The 22,267-nt window shown below is 42.6% G+C and overlaps 1 protein-coding gene across 2 annotated transcripts in view; it reads right to left on the reverse strand.

Moving 5' to 3' along the window:
• Window positions 1-22,267, reverse strand: part of NPC1 (NPC intracellular cholesterol transporter 1) — a 54,670-nt gene that overhangs the window by 30,358 nt on the left and 2,045 nt on the right. For both annotated transcript variants that reach the window (XM_019814307.3, NM_001009829.2), the window contains 3 exon segments: window positions 7,222-7,344; window positions 6,157-6,263; window positions 3,501-3,676 (listed from right to left, as the gene is read on the reverse strand). In XM_019814307.3, the coding sequence (XP_019669866.2) occupies window positions 3,501-3,676; window positions 6,157-6,263; window positions 7,222-7,344 (406 nt within the window).

Consider the following 22,267-nt stretch of genomic DNA (forward strand, 5'->3'; position numbering starts at 1 on the left):
ATTAAAAAAACCAAATGCTACAGATACAGTTGAAGTCCCCTGAATACCCTTACTTAGGAATACATTCCCTTGCTTAAGGTAAAACCACAACCCTGAATTTGATGTTTATCTTTCCCATGCACATTTGTGTACTTTCATGATATACTGTATACATAGATATGTAGTAGTGTTTAATATAAACATACTACATCTATCCTGTGACATTTTCAATTTTTCAAGTACTTCAAGTCAGTGATGTAACTAATTCATACGTTTTAACAGTTTTAAATATTCCATTATAGATTATGACTATGCTCCAAATATATTTATCCATTCTCCTCTTAATCAGCATTCAGTGCCTCAATTTAGTTAATTTATTAATGGACTTGTTATTTAAAAAAAATTTTTTTTAATGTTTATTTCTGAGAGTGAGAGAGACAGAGAGAGAGAGAGAGTGTGCGCACATGTGCACACACACACAGGAGACAGAGGGGCAGAGGGAGAGGGAGACACAGAATCCAAAGCAGGCTACAGGTTCTGTTGCTGACAGCTCAGAGCTCGAACTCGTGAACTGCGACATCATGACCTGAGCCGAAGTGAGACACCCAACTGACTGAGCCACCCAGCCGACCCTATTAATGGCCTTTTTAAAGAGGAGTTTTAGGTTCACAGTAAAATTGAGCAGATGGTATAGAGAACTCCCACACACCTCCTGCCTCAACACAAGCACCTCATTACTATCAACAGCACCAGAGTATATATATATTTGTTACAGCCGATGAACCTATAATGACACATCATTGTCATTCAAAGTCCACAGTTTATTTCAAGGTTCACACTAAGTGTTATATATTCTATGAGTTTTGGCAAATGTATAATGACTCATATCCACTATTATAGTATTAAACAATAGTCTCCCTGTCCTTAATATCCGCTGTGCTCCTCCTTTCTTCCCCTAGTACCTGGTAACCATTGATCATTTTACTATCTCCATAGTTTTGCCTCTTCCAGAATATAATCAACCTGGAATCATACAGTATGTAGGCTTTCCAGATTCACTTCTTTCACTTAGTAATATAGATTTAACATTCCTCCATGTCGTTTCATGGCTTGATGGCTCATTTCTTTTTAATGCTGAAGGATATTCCATTGTCTGGGTGTACCCCAGTTTATTTACCTACTGAAGGACATCTTGGTGTGAATTATGAATAATGCTGCTACAACATGCATGTAAGGGTTTTTATGTGGACATACGTTTTCAATGCTTTGGGGTAAATGCCAAAAACCATGATTGCTGGATCATATGGTAAGAGCATTTTTAGTTTTCTAAGAAATTGTCAAACTGTCTTCCAAAGTGGCTGAACCATTTTGCATTCCCAGCAGAAATGAATTAGAGTTTCTGTGGCTCCACATCCTCACCAGCATTTGGTGGTGTTAGTGTTCTGGATTTTGGCCATTTTAACAGGTGCATAGTGGTATTTCACTGTTGTTTTAATCGGGAATTCCCTAATAACATACAATGTTGAGCATCTTTTCATTTGTTTATTTGCCATCCATTATCTTCTTTGGTAAGGTGTCTGATCAGGATTTGTGTCCACTTTTCAATCAAGCTATTCATTTTCTTATTATTGAGTTTTAAGAGTTCTTCATTTATTTTGGGGTCTGTGGGTGGCTCAGTCGGTTAGGTGTCCGACTTCAGCTCAGGTCATGACCTCACAGCTCATGGGTTTGAGCCTCGTGTTGGGCTCTGGGATGACAGTCCTGAGTCTGAAGCCTGCTTCAGACTCTGTGTCTTCCTCTCTCTGCCCTCCTCCGCTCGGGCTCTGTCTCTCTCTCAAATACAAAGAAACATTAAAAAAAAAAAAAATCCTTCATATATTTTGTTAAGAGTCCTTCATGAGATGTGTCTTCTGCAAGTATCTTCTCCCAGTTTGTGCTTGTCTTTTCATTCTCCTGATGTCACCAATTTTTGACGACCACAAAAGGGCCACAATGAATGTTCTTATATGGTTCTTTGTTTATGTGCATTAGGAGTTTCTCTATGGCAGGCATCTATGTAAGTGGAATTTCTGGAATGAGGGTATATTCATCCTCAACTTTACCAGGTAGTGCAGAACGGTTTTCAAACACTCCTATTAAGTTATGGTTGCCAATGGTGCAGTATATTAGCATTCCTATTGCTTAAACATCCTACCAAATCTGGAATTGACCAATTTTTACATTTGTGCCTGATGTGTGAAATGGCAGCTCACTGTTTTAATCTGTGTTTCAGTGACTGTTCTAGATACTGTTTATAAATCTTTTCACTTATGATTTCTGCTTTTCCTCTAGTCTAGAACACTTCCTTATCTTAAAGTCATAAATATATTCTGTATTTACTTCTAAAAATGTCCAAGATTAGGATTTTTAATCTATACACCTTTAGTATGATATACAAAGATAAAAATTAGATGATCAATTTTATCACACCATGTATATACTATCCACCCTTCCTTTAATGATTTGTAACAACACACCTGTTATATATCAATTTTCAATAAGCATGGTTCTGTTTCTAGACAGATGATCTCTCTTCATACAGTCAGGATGCTTTTTATGTCGTATCTTTTGGTAGATTTATTCCTACATAGCTTATTTTATTGCTTTTGTGATGGAGACAATCTTTTAATTAATTATTTTAACTAACATTAATTTATATTTCATTATTTTTTATTATTCACATTTTCTATTAAATTTTTGGTTACATTTTTAAGTGATCATTACAATTAAATCTGTATGTTGTTCTTATATGATGAATTCTTATTCTCTTATTTTATAGATGTTCTTGGGCACATTCTTTATTCAGCGGTGTTGAATCTGCTATTTATCTTTCAGTTCATTTAAGTGGCTTTTTCTTATTAATAGAGCTAGCTGGTTCTAATTCTAATCTTTTCATTCTTTTCCCCTTGTGTTCTATTCTTTCAGGACTCTTTCAATTCAATCATTTTCTACAAACACTAGATGGTCTTTCTCATACTATCCTATGATTTCTAGTTGTTATGGATCCTTTTCCCTACTGTGGTATCTGTTTACTCTCCCTTATAGTGATGTATGTCTTGAGTCAAATCTCCCCTCCTGCTTCCCTTCTTCATTTCCACCCTTCCACACTCTCCCCTCAGTTTTGCAATTAACTCATGAAGTTACACAATTCATGTCCACTAGAAATAAAGTTCTAATGGCTTCTAAGATATACAGAAAAGTAAACTTGCACACACTAAAAATTTCCATGTGGGAACTTACAGTTAGGAAGGGATAAAGCAAATACTTCAAAAAAGATTGTTTTATAGGCTGTAGCTCAAGTCTTAGATACACGCTAAGCAACAAGTCGCATTTCATGGCCAATGGAATTTATAACTGTCATTTTCACACAGCTGACAACAAAAAGGAACAACCTGACCCAGTATCCTGATGCCAAATGTAATAAAGGAATAATTAAAAGCTTATTCACCCTCACCCCCCACCCCCCCAAAAAGTTTACTCACCATTGGCAAAACTCTCTCCAATGTAGTACTGTAATTCTTTTACATTTGTTTTAGTCTGGTTTGTAACAGGATCAACATAATCTTCAGTTGCTGTAACATTCAGAAACTGACTTTGCCGAGGGCTACACGTCAGCTCGCAAAACAGGTTCACTAGGTTATAGAAACAGGATGGACATCTAAAGAAAAAGTAAACTATATTGTCTGATCTCACAGATAATAGGGCCAGCAAAAAGATGATATACAACAAAGAATATTTTAAATTTATTATAAAGTGACAAGTAAATTATCTAAGAACTTCTTAAACCCAGCAATTCGACACCTAAAATCTTGTGTTAAAATAAAGATGTCTCTTTAAAAACTGCCCTAATTACTACACATATGTTGTCCAGGTGCAATTTCAGAAAGACAAAACTGCTTCTCTGAATTCTGTGCTTTGCAATTTATAGACATGTTTTCTTTGTCTTGAACTAAAGGGACTTAGAAACATCATGGGGACAATTCTGATTAAGAAGAAAAACAAGGGAAGGGTGCCTGGGTGGCTCAGTCAGTTAAGAGTCAGACCGGCTCAGGTCATGATTTTGTGGTTCGTGGGTTTGAGCCCCGCGTCGGGCTCTGTGCTGACAGCTAGGAGCCTGGAGCCTGCTTTAGATTCTGTGTCTCCCTCTCTTTCAGCCCCATCTCGTGCTCTCTTTCTCTCAAAAAAATGAACCTTAAAAAAAAAGTTTTTTTAAAAAAGAAGAAAAACAAGGGGAAAACGAGATTCATGCATTAGAATTTTCATCTTGCTACTGAAGGGCTTTCTTTAAGCCCCAGGTAATCCCTTGACCCTCTCTAAACACGAGGATTTCCCCGTGACTTGAGAAGAAGGCATAAGAACAGCAGTGGTGTTCTCTGGCTGCATGGGTTGCAGAAACACACAGGTTCTCATGAGGACCACAAGCTGTCTGCTGTCCTTCAGGTTCAACGTTTAAGCTTCTAACGGTGACTTGTTAGGTGGGAGAACTCTCTCCCCAGTTTGGTTCACTTCTATTTGCAAAAGCTACAGCTTCATTAGACCTGCATTCTCGCTGCACAACCAGTCGAGATGACCCTCAACTCTGATGTGGTCCAGGTGCCCACGTGACACGCAACAGGGAAGGTGGTCCCAGCCTTCAAAGCCCCTGGTCTAGTAAGGGAGCAGACATGCACACTGACCTGCTTGCTCTCAGGAGTCCCGTGCTTTACTGTGACAAGAACGAGAACCACAATTACACAATTCTAACACACACTACTCCTGGGGTGCCCAGATTTCTACCATGTTCTGTGAATCACAAACCTCTTTGCATGTTATTACGTTTAATCTCCACGATCAATTCTGGCAGCTGCACGTGTTAGCTTCTCATTATTTTCTATTATAAACAGAGCTGACAACACGGGGGAAATCTGGTTATCTTTTGATCTCGGTTATTTCTACGTCCATAATGCCTCACCTAGGGTAGGTGCTAAACAAATGTACTTTGACTGAATGATGGCTGCAACCTGCTCCATCAGCATCCACTGGCCTTCCACAGGGTATGCTGGTCCAATTAGATTCTCCACTGTTTCATCTATTATTATAGGGTATGCTGTCCTGGAAGAACAGTTTAGGGATGGTTTTCCACTCTGTGTTGTCAGTTTAAACCTCTGGGAAGATGCAGGGTTTTCTCAGAGGATGTGGACCGCCCTGTCACCTACAGTGGTATGTGCACAGAGAAGCATTGCCCCCTCTTCCTATGTCCTTTATCAGGGTGCTTCAGTGTGAAAAATTTAGGAAGAGACCATGATGTGCTGTTCTACAGACCACCACCAGCTTGTTCTTTTGCACATTTGAGAACCACTGAGTGAGCTCAGAGAAGAACACCTATTATGCAACCCTTTTCATGGCCCTGGTCATAGAGAACAGAACAGACTGGACAAAGAACTAATGTTGACAAAACCTCCCAGCTCTGCCAGAACAATCGTGTTAACAGCTATCAAAGGCCAGCTCTAGGGACGACTGGGACTCTAGCATCTCAGGACACTGCAGGAAGAGAGAACCACGCCATCTAGGGGTGGGGCGGAGAGGGAGGTGATGCAGAGGACCGCACGGAAGAGGGTCTCAGGTCACAGACCTGGCAGCACCACCAGAACCTCTCCTCCCCACAGTGCCCAGAGGCTCGAGTATGAAAAGACCAAGTCCCTTGGGTGAGGACGTCTCAGAGGAAGCCCACACATTAGTCCTGCATGTAACTAGGAAGAGAACTAAATCTGGTAACTATTACTTTATCGAGAAACTGTCCTTTATTTCTGATAAGTCATAAGATTGCTTTCTTGAAATAAAATGAAAACCAACTTTTAAAAGGAAATCAATAGGGGCGCCTCAGTAGCTCGGTCGGTTAAGTGTCCAGCTTTATCTCGGGTCATGATCCCAGGTCGAGCCCCGCACTGGGCTCTGGGCTGACAGCTCAGAGCCTGGAGCCTGCTTCGGATTCTGTGTCTCTCTCTCTCTCTCTCTGCCCTTCCCCTGCTTGTGCTCTGTCTCTCAAAAATGAATAAACGTTAAAAAAAATTTTTTTTTAAGGAAATCAGGACATCACTAGTTAACAAGTGCTCAAAATCTACTATTTTTTTTTTTTTGTTTGCCAGGTGGTCAACCTACCTGGACAGAAACTGTAGAGGCAGCTGCAGGTTGTCTTTCAGTGTCCGGAGCTGCTGCACATCGCAACAAAGACTGACATTGTCAAAGAAGAATCCTGGACAGAGCTCCTTTTGGGTGAGAAAGTATGGTTATCAAAGCAGCAAAGTCAAATCAGGACACACATTACTCAATAAGGCAATTTTACTCACAGAGTCCTTTATAGGTATAGAAGGGTAAGAAATGTGTTTGCAAAGTTCTGGCAGAATTCTTTTACAGGGCTATCAATTTTACTATTTATAAACGAGGGAGTCACAAAAGTAGAAGCAGTAGAGTTATTCCAAATCTTTTTCCTATTTGGAAGCTCCCTTCCCTCCATGACAACCAGTTTGATCTCTTTAGTTTTCTGTTTAGGTTTAGCCCAAATGCTACTGACTACTTCCATTAGTCACGACAGAGAAAGTCAGAGGTCTTTAACAATTCTCATGAAAAGTACCAAGTCAGTCGAGGAGACCCGCCACATGGCAACTTGATTTTACATTACTGAGGCCTCTAAAACCAGACTTTTCCCCTCTAAAACCAGATTTTTCCAGTTCGTTTCTAATATTCCTGTGTATCAGGAAAGGTAAACAAGGCCAACAGAGAACAGAATCCTGGTAGCAACCAAAGTTCACAGGCTCTGGATGGAAAACGGGGGAATCACTAAAATAAACATAGGACAAGGGAGTCACAGCCACTTAGCAGCCCAGCCCGCCTGAGTCCTGAAATCCAGGAACCGAAAAAAAGCTAACTTCTAGTATATTTTCAAGAAGCTGCAAAGAGCAACATTTGCGTACCAAGGTCAGTCCCTAAATAGTAACCTGTTATGCGGAAACTACAACTACGAGAAAGGCATAAAGTGAATCCCAAAGAAATCAAGCCTCCGGGAGTTATGTTATCTTCTGTGCTATTGTGTGCCCCAGATAAGCGTTTGGGGTAAGATTTAAACCTGTTAGTTTCAGCCCCACCTCTCAGTGATATTTACAGTGTAATTACAGAGGATCTCCGATTAGCATTTTGTGTTCCCAGCGCCCAAGATAACAAACTTACCTGCACTAAGTCATACCCATCCTTCGGCAAGGGTTTTGGTGGCCCTGAATATTTGCAGTTGTACCTCTTATCTCCAGATGCAATTCCACACTCTCCATACCAGATGCAAGACTGTGCCAACACCTACAGACAGAGTCGACACAAAACTCAGTTCATCGGGGCCCCAAAGGTAATGGAAATTTCAACAGCGAAAAGCACCCATTCAAACACTATTACAGAACCTTCCAACGTTACCTGCAAAAGGAAGTGACAGCAAGAGGCACTGGTTAGCTTAACGTTTGGGGAAATATTAATTAAAATTGACAAGATGTTTAAAATGGGCTTGTCAAGTCAGTCAGCAAAGGAGGTAATAGAAATTACTTATTTACACAATTCCTAGTTCCTGCTAGTTTATTGTCAATGAAAGGAAGCTATAGTTCCATGTAAAGATCACTAAGAACCAGTGTAGAGGAAAGAAAGCAAGATAGTATGTGAGTCTGCAATTTTTAAGGCACTATTTTTGCACATCTGCATAAGAAACTACATCAGCTCCAAATAATGAAAGAACATTTCCCTATGTATTTAGGTTGATTCACATCAGCCCATCAATGAGTAACATGAAAAGCAAAACCAAAACCCCCAATAAACCTTAAGAAAGAATCCTCGAGATTTAAGTAGAAAGCAAAGAATGTGCTAGCTCTAAGGACAACCACCTCAGCAATCTTAAAAGAAAAATAAAGATTTCTCAAGAGCCACTCATATTTCCCACGTGAGAGTCACCAGGCTGTCTGAAAACTCAGAAGGGGAGGAGGGTGCAGCGTGAATCATCACGTCAGCACAGCCACGGAGATCCACCACACTGGCCAGGGCCACAGGCCTGCAAGGCCTTGCAATCATCCATCCCGTGGGGAAATAGAGGCCATCAAGTAGCAACTGTGACTCTCAAGATACCTCCTGGAAAAGCCATTAAAAGAAATCTGAATAGTGAATTCTCTCCAGCGGCAGTGGCACGTGACCAACATGTATGCAAGGAGGTCAGTCAGTCTGTGTTGATCCTCAGCATCAAGATACAAATCCCACCACAGGCCCTTGAGGCCCTAAAAACATGAAAGGAAACAGGCAGGAGGTTGGGGTGTGTATATGTGGGGAACCAAAGGGGTCAAGATTACTTTAAACTCATTTCTCAGGTATTTTCAAACAGAAATTATGACTTACTCCTATCTGTATTCATTACAAGTCATATGTTTAGGCCACAAGGGAGGGAAATTATACAAATGAGGAAGTGACAAGTATTCAACAATGCCACATATCAAACCTTTGGCAAGAAGCTGCAAAATTCCACCACCGTTTTTGTTTAAAAAGAATCGCAATTATTTATTTCCATGAACCTAGCGATTCCAGGGAAAGTGCTCGTCTTTCCAAAATTCTAGTTTTCTGACTAAAAGGAAATTATCCATCTACTGAAGTCTGAAAAGGCAAAAAAGCTGAGGAGGTGGCATAACTGCTGATATGACATGTAATTTAAACACAAGTGGCCCCGCCCCAGACTGCACAGAATTCTCAACACAGCCAACGGGCAAGCAGGTCCAAGCCTGGGCACTCTGGCAAGTCACCCGCCAGAGTGACAGAAGGCCAGTCGACAAACGCAACTCTGGCATGACTAACAGGAAGAGGGTCTGGAGTCTCAGTTCCCTTTCCTCAGGGCTCAATGTTACGAAAGAAAATAAAAGACTCAGCACAATGTGCTTCCCAGTCATCCTTCATAATGCCCGTCTTTATCTCAAGGTTGTTTCCATCCATGGGGTAGAAGAGGGGTGGGGCAGGGGGGTGGGAGGAGGTCAGGAGTCCTGGGTTCTGATCCTCAGAGCTGACGAGGCTCTCAGTCAATGTGCCTGCTGGGCCTGCCTGCAGCTGGAGGTTACTGAAACCGTGTTGAGCAGTTCTGCTCCCTGTGAACAGCAGCTCATAACCCCTGCCCATCTCACAGGTTTGGTGCGAAGATCGGATAAGGGAATATATGTGGAAGTACTTAGTGAACTGTAAAGCTATACAATCAAATGCAAGGGATCATTATTGTCTTCCAACTCTTTGGGACCTCAGCAAAGAGGACCTGAAGTAAAACACCTGAAATAAAACACCTAGATTTCTTTGGGCCCAGGAAAATTGTGTTTGACTCAATGCTAACAGATTTGCTTCCCAAAGTCATCCTGCCTCTGGAGGCAGCCCAGGCCAGTGGGGCCCAAAGGCACTCGCAAGCCATTTACTTGTGTGGCAGGCACGGTTTCAACTGTTCTTCATTTTTTAACCCAATTCATCCTCACAAGTTGATGAGGGAAGTGCAGTTATACCCATTTTACAGTTGAGAAAACAGAGGCACAGAGAGGCTAATTTGCCCAAGAGTGGCAGAGTTAGGATTCAAACTGGAACATTCTAGTTCCAGAAACAGACTCTCAGTAAAATATAATTGCCTGCATAATTAAGGTCCTCACTCTAGCACCACACCCTCTCCGGATCCCACCCTGTGCAAGGCACGGTCAGGTGTGCAATCACTCACACAGCTGAGCCGGTGGGGGAGCCCTCTTTTCCACCTCAGCTCCTCTCGCCTCACCTACAGCTGAAAGCGAGAGCCGCCGGCCCAGCTGGTGCCGCGCTCCTCAGCCTCCCGGGGGACCTCCACCGCCCGACCCCTCTCTTCCACATTCTCAACCTCATCTCTCTGTGCATCCCTTCACCTGCTCCTGCCAATAAACGCTCCTCCGGTATCATTCTCCCTCTTGGTCAAATAACCCCAATTTCTCTCCAGCTGCCCTTCCAGTTACCTGCCTGACGATCCCAGGTGCCCCAGGTGCTCCAGAGGACACCAATCTTTCCTCCTCCACCGATCTCTCTTCATGGGGTTTCAAAGCCCCAGGTACCTCCTGGGGAAGTTCCCAGTGAGGTGCAGTTTCTGGCACCCCTTCCTTCCCATGCAGACTGCCTTGCCGCCTCCTCTGCAGACCTCAGCACGTCCCCTAGGCACAGCTGCCAGGTGGGCTCTTCCTGAGCCGAGGCTCCAAAGCTCTCTGATGCTCAGAAGCCTACAAGCCATCTTCCCACCGCCTGAGGCAAGCTCCAGACGCCTTACCTGGCTCCGGGGTGCACGCTCGTCTCCCTCCCATTCCTCATCTTCTGTCCCACACTCAGAGAGACTTGCGGACCCCTGCACCCCTGCTACCTGCCAGGGCCACTCTCCAACCACCACCTCCCTCATGGGTTTATCGCGACCCAGCCAAGCACAGCCCCTCCCTCCCTGAGCTCCATCATTCCAGCTGCTTCTGGGAGGGCTGCCAGCACCGCTGCCACCATCACTGCCGCCGCCTGGCCCAGCATGCAGGGACTTCCTAAGAGTGCCTCTGTTATTTTCCTTAATTCTCCGATCTATGAGGTCGGTACTAGAACAATACCATTCTACAGATAAGGAAACTGAGGGTTACACAGGTGGAGTGACTCATCTGAGGCCCCACCCAAGGCCTGGCTGGTTCGGAAGCTGGAACTCCTACCCACGCTACCCGGAGGGTCACTCCTCAGTGGACCACTGGCCGGGCCATGCTCATCCCTGTATCCCACCAAGAAGCTCACTGGCTTCCAAACGCCTGGATTTCCAGTCTCCAAACCACCACAGCAGAGCGGGCAGTCAGGACTCTATCGACAAAGACGACGGATACACCTTAGGATCTCTGGAATGTCATGGCGGCACGTGCCGACACCGAGACCAGGGGTGGGCTGTGCGACCAACAGCTCACACACAGGGCACACGCTTTCCCAAGGTAAGGTGTGGCTGAAAGCTGCCTTTACCGTGATACAAGAATGCCGACTTCGTATCAGTAACATCCACTTGGGGAAGGAAGCAACGCTGAAATAAAACCTACCAACGTCTGAGGTCTGCCAGAGACCAAAGTGCATCTGATCAAACATGAGCTCGGTGCTGGAGATGGATGGTGGCTGCACAAAAATGTCTTTAATGTCACTGAATTGTACACTTAAAATGTACACTGTCAGTTTTATGTTATGTGTTTTACCACAAAACATGAGCTCAGATGTCCTTCCTGGAAAAGTCCAGGAGCAAAGACTGCACAGAGCACTCTGTCAGTTATCACACTCGGACTTAACAAAGAAGCATGCCCATCCGTTCAAACAGTAAAAAACTATGGGTCTGAGTGCCACACGACACGTCTTGTTAAAGCTCCACTCAAGTCCTGGAGACCCGAGTCTAAAGGATAACAATTCTTCCCAGTTGGTCTCGTGGTCATCGACCAGTCATACGGAGCTATTTATAACCACAAGAACGATCTTACTGAAGCATTTTTAACTTGTACCCATTCCTAAAATGTTAAAAATAAATGACTATAGACTTTATTTTTTAAGTAGGCTCCACACGCAGCATGGAGCCCAACATGGGGTGTGAACTCATGACCCTGAGATCAAGACCTGAGCTGAGATCAAGAGTGAGACGCTTAACCAACTGAGCCCTAACTTTCTTTAATTACAGACTCCATACCCACTCATCACAAACATGCAAACCCACACATCACAGATGTATGTGCAATAACTGGAAGTCCCACTCCCACTTCTCTATCCCTCCACCCCCTTTCTCAGATTTAACTGCTGCTAATCTATTAGGCTTTTAATTCCTCCTGACAGGCAAACCTGTAGAGACATATACACACAAAAACATACAAGTGTGGTAACTTAAAAAATTTTTTTTAATTTAAATTCTAGTTAGTCAACATACAATGCAATATTGGTTTCAGGAGAATTCAGTGATTCATCACTTACATGTTAACACCCAGTGCTCATCACGAGTGCCCTCCTTAATACCCATCACCCATCTGGCCCATCCCCCACCCACTTCCCTCCATCAACCCTGTCTGTTCTCTATCATTAAGAAGGTGTGGTAACTTCTAAACAGCTTTTTCACAAATACATCTGGATGACCCTGCACAGGCTGGCTTTTGGCTCAGCTTAAACAGCCCTTCTCTGAGTTCATCCAGGTCCCCAAGGCCAGACTCCAGTGCTTCTTCACAGGTTTCAGCCCTACCCATCTTGGAATGTCCCCCGACTCTTAAAAGCCTCTCCCAAGACTTGTCACCTCCATTAAGTTTCACTCTGACTCCTCTCACCTGGTTCCAGCACCGTGCTCTCCCGGTCAGGTGAGCTCTCTGGGGACAGAGGTAGGTCAGCTCCAGGCAGCACCTGGCTAGTGTTCAGAGGCATCATCCTCACCACTCAAGTCAGCAGGTATTCTGAGCCCAGGGCTCCGGTGAGTGATATCTGCTCCTCACTTACATTCCACAAGCTCCTACGCGGATGCCCTGGGATGGAGGCTGATAAACTTTTCCACAGAGGGCCAAACATTAAGTACTGTAGGCTTGTGGGCCATAAGGTCTCTGTAGAAAATACTCAACTACCCTGTTGTAGCTCAAAAGCAACCACAGACAACAGGTACATGATGGGTGTAGGGGTGATGAAGAAAACTTTATTCGTAACAATAGCCTATGGCCAGGCTGTGTGATTTGTGGGCTCCTGCCCGATGAAGTAGAATGAATGAGAACTGCAAATTTACGTATGTAGAGAGAGGTTCCATGAGTAGTTTCTGGTTACTGTCTCAACTCCCTAGTAAGACCATAAAAGTGTAAAGGGCAGAAGCCCAGGTGTTTTATTTCCTTTCAAAGTCTCTATAGTACCTTATCCAATGTCCATCAACCCAGAAACCATCAAATCTCTTGATGAGTTGAAGGAGTTCAAATGGATTATGTAAGAAGTTCAGAAACGAGAACTACTGGTTATTTTGGCTTTAAATGAGAATTTAGTAGTTACAAGGCTAGAGCATCTCTACTTTTAAAGGTTAGGTCACATGGCTGTTTCGCAACATGCTCTAGGGTTTAATTATTGGCTAGATGAGTGGACAGAAGCTTCTTTCTTTCTCTCTTTTTTTTAAAGTTTATTTATTTTGAGAGAGAAAAAGCGCAACAGGGGAGGGGCAGAGGGAGAAGGGGAAAGAGAGAATCCCAAGCAGGCTCAGTGTTGTCAGCACAGAGGTCGATCTCACAATTCATGCGATCATGACCTGAGCCGAAATCAAGACTCGGAGGCTTAACAGACTGAAGCCACCCAGGTGCCCTGGGAAGTTTCTTTCAACAATAGTAGTTCAGCAAAAAAAAAAAAACAAAAAAAAAAAAACCCCAAAAAACAAAAAAAAACCCCTTCTGCTATATGTCGACAACTACACCAACTGCAAAACAGACTCTAATAGGGAACTCTATAAAAGCACATCTTATCAGATGGAGAAGCTCTGAGCATCAGCAACAGAATCCTACACTCCAGGCGGCCTTTAATAAATCAAGTATTAACTAACTCATAACAAAATGCTTAATGAACATCAACCACATGCCAGGCATGAAGTTCAGTGATCCCTTCCCTCATTGCCTCGTGTATTTCTCAGATAACCTCTGGAGTAGTATTGCAGCATTTTGTAGGTACGGAAACCAAGGCTCACAGAAGATTCTCTAAGGTCACATGGCTCCTAAGTAACAAAACCAACAGTGAGAAAGAAGATTTTGAAGGCCAGGTTAAGCATTCTCCATCCTATCTGCTATCCTCACCCCCTAGCTGCTGCACTGCTCAAACTCCAGCTCAGTTTGTATAGATGTGTCCTCAGGTTTTCACTGTGCACCAATGATGGGCTGTCCCAGCCGCTACCCTCTTTCTACCTAAATGTGTTCACTTGTGGAAATAATGATGACCATTTACAACTTTCTAAGTACATCTCCAGGCTGCTGTCAAGTCATGTTACCACCACTGACCACCCTCAGCTCTGGGCCTGCTCTCGGCCACCCCACGGCACATGGAGTGGAGGGCCGGGTCCTCTCACCTCTGCCACTGTCTTGGATGGGTAAAGTTCATGGCAGAACCCGGAGACACACCAGCTCAAGCTCCAGCAAGGGAGGGTTGGTTAGGGGGGAGGGAGAGGCCTCTGCAGGGAGCAAGGGGGCTGGCCTGGCCAGTCAGGACAACGCAGGATAGGATGGAGAGACACAGAGAATCCTATCCAGAGATTAAGCTGCCTGCTCTTTCCTTGGAGTCTGGTAGGCAGACCAAAAAATATGGCAGGATATTTGGGGCGGAGGCTGCTCTGGTGTGACTTCTAATGATGGAAATCTCTGGAACTCTCTTTTATAGCTAACGTGGTAAACATATCCACATAACAACGGATAATTTGTGTGACCACTAGGTGTGCCTATAAATGGGTGTTTACTTCATACATTTTTAGATAGGCTCAGCAAGTCTTCACTCTACAAATAACCCCACTAGCTTGAAGTTTAAGTGACTTGCCCAAGGTCACACTACTAGTTGGCATCAGACATTTCTGAGCCTTAGCACTCACAAATTTGAAAAATAATCCAAAAGCCACAAGACTAAAACAAAACAGCAGATGGGAACGTATACTGTGCACAGGTCTTTTCCTATGGAATATGTATACAGTGTGGCAAATGAACAAAGGGCCAGGCCACCAGGCTAACCCCATCCCTGATTCATCGCTGGATTCTGGAGAAGCCAGACTGGAACTAGGAGCAAGCCTTGAATGAAATGCCCTGTTGGCCATCTGGAACATCTGCTGAACATCTGCTGATCAATTTAGCTTGCTAAATATAAGTAATCTGGTACCAATATTTTGAATCTGAATAAATTAGAGCACAAAAGTCAGAAGACCGTGGCTCAACCACTAGTCTGCCATTTATCAGCTATGTGACCTTGGCACAAACTTAGGCCTTAATATCCTTAATTTCCTGTAAAACAGGGAACGCAGAATCCCATCTATCTTAAAGGGGTTCTGTGGTGTTGAGACCAGATGTGTCCTAGCAATGGAATACTATGCAAAAATATAGGTAACTCTTTTTTCTTTAGATTCTTGTAATCTAGAACATCATTTCTAAAAACACTGAGATAACTTACCATAAAATTCACCCTTTTCAAATACACAGTTGTCTGGTTTTCAGTAACAACTAGGTAACTCTCCCCTACTTTCTCCAGTTTTCTTCTTGCCCACCTGGTAAGAATTAATTCGCCCTCCAAAGGTCAGTTCAAAAATGGACTCCCGTAATATTCTGTCCTTACCTTTGTTAGAGCACATTTTTCATTGTATTGTACATTTTTATGTATTCATCCTTCTTCCCTTCAACTACGAACAAGATAGAGAAAGAAACTACTAACATTTACACAGCACTTTACAGTTTAGACTGCTTTCTGTGTAGGTAACTCCTTTGATCTACTTTTGTATCTACACTACCCACAGCAACCACTTTATATTTATGAAACTAGTGGATGACAAGAACTGGAGTTCCTCTGTGGCCCAAGGGACAGTAATAAGATAAAGAACAAATTTTAAAGCTTCCTTCTTTTTTTTTTTTTTAATTTTTTTTTCAATGTTTTTTTATTTATTTTGGGATAGAGAGAGACAGAGCATGAACGGGGGAGGGGCAGAGAGAGAGGGAGACACAGAATCGGAAACAGGCTCCAGGCTCTGAGCCATCAGCCCAGAGCCCGACGTGGGGCTCGAACTCACGGACCGCGAGATCGTGACCTGGCCGAAGTCGGACGCTCAACCGACTGCGCCACCCAGGCGCCCCTAAAGCTTCCTTCTTAAATCCCCCCACAGCATGCTTGCATAGAGACAGGTTTGGTTTTTTCCCCAAAGTTTTCCTGCCAAAGCAAATATTCCAAAAACTGAAAATAAGAGGCAGAGTCCAGGCAAAAAACTTGTTGGGCCACAGCTGATTATTGATCATCATCCAGAAAGCAATGCCTCTGAATCCTTCCCCCATTTTATCCCCACACCTAAACCCACAAAGGCCCAATGATCTGATGACTCCAAAAAGAGAGTCTTGGCCATAGTGGAATTGGTAAAATACAGTTCTTGCCCACAAGGAGCCTGTAATCTAGTACTTCAATTCAAACAATATTTCTCTCTCTTTCCATAAGCACTGTGAGAAACAGGCATAGTTGTTAACCCGACTTTACAGAGGAAGAGACTGAGGTGCCAGGGGATCACTGGCTTGCCCAGGATCACTCTTGGTGAGAGCAAGAGTCAAGACCCACAGATAGGTAAAAGCTGCTGCTGCAGTATAAACACAGATTTACAGCTTCAGAAAGTAGGCATTCTAGTTGGGGGAACAGGATAACAAATGTCCCGGATGACGTAGCATTTGAACTGGGCCTTGGAAGATGGGCAGGGTTTTGATAGCAAGTCGTTAAGTCGGTTTTTTTTGGCCAGAGAGCTGATGCCCTTCACAGAGCTGTGGGTGACAGGGCAGAAAGGGCGCCCACGATCAGATTAGAGATGGTTTAACACCAGCTTCCGCAGTAGGTAATATCTCATCCTTAAAACACTCTGAAAAGCCTCCCTTTTGGGAGGAGTAGAGGGTGGGGAAGGATCACCCAGGAAAGAGAGATCATACTGTCTTCAGACCAGAGGGATTCTTTGTTCTGGGTAATATGACAAACACTGAGGCAATACAAAGACCTATTCAGCAAGCCGTTTTCTTTCTGCCCACTCGCTAAAATAAAAACCTCATTTTCCCTTGATTACTTATGTTAATAAGATATCTGAACACAGTATCAATCAAGGAGTAGGAGAGACTGGGAAAGATTAACCATCTGAAATTGGGGTGAATGTGGGTTTTCTTCAATGCTCTCCAGGTCGAAAGATTAAACCATTCCTGATCTATTCAGGAAAAGCCATTTTAATGGCTTAATTCCTACTTAGACCTCACTATGCTCTAAGTTCCTCAAAAAAAAGCTTATAAAAATTACAATCAGGAGATACATATGTGATTTCTCAAAACTGCACACATTATTTGGGTGACTACAAGGCTTAAAAGCCACGCAATCTAGTAATGTTATTCCATCATCTGTAAAAATTAAAAATTAAGAAAAGCAAAAATCCCCCCAAAGGACAGTTAGTCTGTTAATTCTGCGAAAGAACTTCCTGAGTGCTCAGACTGAACCCAGACAAGATGCTATCACTGGTAAGAATTCTTAAAGCAGACCCCTCTCCTTCTTCCCCCAGCCTGTTCAGGTGTGCCGAAAGCCTGTGAGGGAGTTAATTTGTCAAATAACAAAGGAATCTTTCCAGTTAAGATTTACAGACCTATCCAGGCATTTTGCAAGAGACTCATGATGAACCTCTGACCTACCCGAAAAGTCCTATGAGGAGACGCACTCATTGGCCATCAGCCTTGGATACTACCTTGAGGTAAAAGGATTTCAGAGTTAAGTTAAAGCTACTTACCAGTGTGAAGCCTGTCTACTAGATCCTGACCTAAAACTCCAGGGAAACTGAACAGCCGTATTGTCTTAAAGGCACAGAAGTGCTACTGTTCCTTGAGTTTTTACCACAGTCATAACGTCTCTCCATATGCCATATTACTCAACAACCTCAATAATCCTACAAGGTATTGTCTGTCTTGAAAAGGAACTAAGGTTTGACAGAGCAATGTGTCCAAAGCAAGAGCTAGTGAGTGGTCTACCCACTGACCCCATTCCAAACCACTTACCTGCTCTCTTCTGCCCCCCTCCCAACCAGGCACCAAATACCAAATGTGTGCTATTCCACAAGCCCACACTGCTGGGGAGCCCCTCTACATACATAGGGGAGGGAGCCACAGCTCTTCTCCTGGTTCTTGGGCCCTCACCACGTCAGCAAAACCTACCTGCTTCCAAGAACCACCCAGAAATTTGAGAGGTCTCCTAGTCCAGGGAAGCTCCCTAATTTGCTTTCCCTTCTGATTTACTACCTCCTCGTTACTGACATGTCCATGAGGGGGGCACAAGGTCACCAAATTCCCAGACCTTCACTCTTGCATCCTCATCTGGTTTAATCAGCACTATGCTATATCCTTAGACTTTCACCCACCTCCCTTCAACCACTGTTTTTTCTTTCTTTTTTTTTTTTTTAACTTGTTTACTTTTTGAGAGAGAGAATCTGAAGTGGGGCTCCATGCTGACAGCAGAGAATCCAACTTGAGGCTTAAACTTGTGAACCACGAGGTCATGACCTGAGCCAAAGTTGGGCATAACCAACTCAGCCACCCAGGAGCCTCAACCCCTAGTTTTAAAAGAGAAAACAGCAGGGGTGCCTGGGTGGCTCAGTCACTTGGGCGTCCAACTTCAGCTCAGGTCATGATCTCGCGGTTCATGGGTTTGGGCCTGGCACTGGGCGCTGTGCTGACAGCGTGGAACCTGGAGCCTGTTTCGGATTCTGTGTCTCCCTCTTTCTGCCCCTCTCCCTCTCACACACACACACTCTCTCTCTCTCAAAAATAAACATTTAAAAATAAATGAATGAATGAATGAATGAATAAAAGAAAACTGCAGACACAGAAATAGCAGTGAATGTAGCTAAGAGTTTGTCAATTTTCTCTGTTCAAAGAACCAGCTTTTAATTTCATTGATCATTTTTCATCTTTTTAGTTTCTAATTCATTTATTTCTGCTCTGATCTTTATTATTCCCTTCCTTCTACTAATTTGGGGCTTTGTTTGCCCTTTTTCTAGGTTCCTTAGGTGTAAAGTTACATTACACTGTTTGAGATTTTCCTTCTTTCTTGAAGTAGGCCTGTATCACTATTAACTTCACTCTAAGAACTGCTTTTGCTGCATCCCATAGATTTTGGTATGTCATATTTCTGTTTTAATTTTTCTCTCAGTATTTTTAAATTTCTCCTTTGATTTTCTTCAGTGACCCATTGGTTGGTCAGTAGCATGTTGTTTAATATGCTCGCTTTTGTGGGTTTTCCTGTTTTCTTCTTTTTTTTTTTTTTTTTAATTTTTTTTTTCTTAAGTTTATTTATTTTTGAGACAGAGAGAGACAGAGCATGAACGGGGGAGGGTCAGAGAGAGAGGGAGACACAGAATCGGAAGCAGGCTCCAGGCTCTGAGCCGTCAGCACAGAGCCCAACGCGGGGCTCGAACTCACGGACCGTGAGATCGTGACCTGAGCTGAAGTCGGACGCTTAACCGACTGCGCCACCCAGGCGCCCCTCTTCTTTTTTTTTTTAAAAGAGATGCTTTTCTAGTTTAAAATTTTTGAGGGGTGGGGGAAGGGCAGAGAGAGAGGGAGACAGAGGATCCAAAGTGGGCCCTGCACTGACAACAGAGAGCCCAATGTGGACCTTGAGCTCATGAACCGAGAGAATATGACCTGAGCTGAAGTCAGATGCTTAACTGACTGATACCCAGGCACCCCCGACCCCGTTTTATACATGTAATTAATTTCTAGTTTCATACTACCATGGTTGGAAAAGATGCGTGATATGATTTCAACCTTACTGAATTTATTGAGATTTGTTTGTGACCCAACATGCAATCCCACAGAATGTTCCATGCACACCTGAGAAGAATGTGTTCTTTTAGATTGAGTGTTCTGCTTTTAGATGGAGTGTTCTGTCCATATCCATTAAGTCCATCTGGTCTAATGTGTCATTTAAAGCTGATGTTTACTGATTTTTTGTCTATCTGTTGATGAAAGTAGGATGTTAAAATCTCCTACTATTATTGTATCTTTCAATTTCTCCCTTTAGGTCTGTTAATATTTGTGTTATATATTTTGGTGCTTTAATGTTGGATGCATATATGTTTATAAATGTTATATCTTCTTGCTGGATTGACCCCTTTATCATTATGTAATGAATGCCCTTCATTGTCTTTTATTAGTCTGTGGGTTTGTTTTTTTTTTAATTTTTATTTACTTTTGATAGAGCACAAGTCAGGGAAGAAGAGAGAGAGAGAGAGAGAGAGAGAGAGAGAGAGAGAGAGAGAGAGAGAGAGAGAGAGAGAAGGAGAAAGGGAGGGAGGGAGGGAGAGAGGGAGAGAAAGGGGGAGACACAGAATCGCAAGTAGGCTCCAGGCTCTGAGATGTCAGCACAGAGCCCGATGCAGGGCTCAAACCCACAAACTGTGAGATCATGACCTGAGGAGAAGCCAGACACTTAACTGACTAAGCCACCCTGGCGCCCAGTCTGTGTTTTAAAGTCTATTTTGTCTGATATGAATATAGCTACCTCAGTATTCTTTCCATTTCCACTTGTGCAGACTATGTTTTTCCATCCCTTCACTTTCAGTCTGTGACTAGGAAAAAAAAGAGGGCTCAAAATTAAGAAGTGGAAGAGAAGTTACAAGTAATACCACAGAAATACAAAGGACCATAAGAGACTACTGTGAACAATTATAAGTCAACAAACTAGACAACCTAGAAGAAATGGAGAAATTCTTAGAAACATACAATCTTTCAAGACTGAATTATGAAGAAATAGGAGATCTGAAGAGACTGATTACTAGCAAGGAGATTGAAACAGTAATTAAAAACTTCCCAACAAAGTTCAGGACCAGATGGCTTCCCTACCAAATTCCACCAAACATTAATTTAATATCTACACTCAAAGTCTTGGAGGAAAAGCCTTCAAACACATTTTATGAGGCCAGCATTACCCTTATACCAAAACCAGACCAGGGCACTATTAAAAAAAAAAAAAAAAATTACAGGCCAATATTCTTGATGAACACAGATGCAAAAATCCGCAACAAAATATTAGCACACAAAATCTAAATGATTGAAAAGGATCATACATGATGATCAAGTGGGATTTATTCCACAGATTCAAGGATAGTTCAACATCTGTAGATCAATTAATATGATACATCATATCAACAAGATGACACAAAAAATTATATGATCATCTCAATAAATGCAGAAAAAACATTTGACAAAATTCAACATCCATTTATGATGAATATAACCACTCTCAACAAAGTGGATATAGAAGGAACATACCTCAACATAACAAAGGCCATCATGGCAATCCTATAGCTAATACCATACTCAATGGTGAAGTTGACAGCTCTTCATCTAAGAACAGGATGCCTATTCTCACCACTTTTGTTAAACATAATATTGGAAGTCATAGCCATGGCAATTGGGCCAAAGAAATAAAAGCATCCAAATCAGAAAGGAAAAAGTAAAATCTGTTACTATTTGCAGATGATACATGAATTCAGTAAAATCACAGGATACAAAAATCAATGTATAGAAATCTGTGGCATCTCTATACACTAACAATGAAAATTCATAAAGAGAAACTAAGAATTCCATTTACAATTACGTTAAAAAGAATAAAATATCGGGGCGCCTGGGTGGCGCAGTCGGTTAAGCGTCCGACTTCAGCCAGGTCACGATCTCGCGGTCCGTGAGTTCGAGCCCCGCGTCAGGCTCTGGGCTGATGGCTCAGAGCCTGGAGCCTGTTTCCGATTCTGTGTCTCCCTCTCTCTCTGCCCCTCCCCCGTTCATGCTCTGTCTCTCTCTGTCCCAAAAATAAATAAACGTTGAGAAAAAAAAAAATTAAAAAAAAAAAAAAAAGAATAAAATATCTAGGAATAAATTTAACCAAGGAGGTGAAAACTATTAGACCCTGATAAAACAAACTGAAGAACACACAAAGAAATGGAAAGATAATCTGTGCTCATGAATTAAAAGAATATTGTTAAAATGTCCATACCACCTAAAGCAATCTACACACACATTCAGTGAAATACCCATCAAAATTCCAATGGTTCACTTTACAGAACAGGAACAAATAATATTAAGATTTATATGGAACCACAAAAGATACTCAAAAGCCAAAACAATCTTAAAAAAGAAGAACAAGGCTGGAGATACCACACTCCCTCATTTCAAACTATGTCACAAAGCTATAGTAAACAAAGTAATGTGGTATTGGTATAAACAAAGACACAGATCAATGGAATAGAATTCAAAGTCCAGAAATAAGCCCACGTAAATATGGAAAATTAATATACAACAAATGAGCCAAGAACATACAACAGAGAAAGGACAGTCTCTTCAATAACTGGTATTGGGAAAACTGGACAACCACATGCAAAAGTATGAAACTGGACCACTATCTTACACCATTTACAAAAATTACCTCAAAATGGATTAAAGACTTGAATGGAAGACCTGAAACCATAAAATTTCTG

This window comes from Felis catus, chromosome D3 (assembly GCF_018350175.1).
Source record: "Felis catus isolate Fca126 chromosome D3, F.catus_Fca126_mat1.0, whole genome shotgun sequence".
NCBI lineage: Eukaryota > Metazoa > Chordata > Mammalia > Carnivora > Felidae > Felis > Felis catus.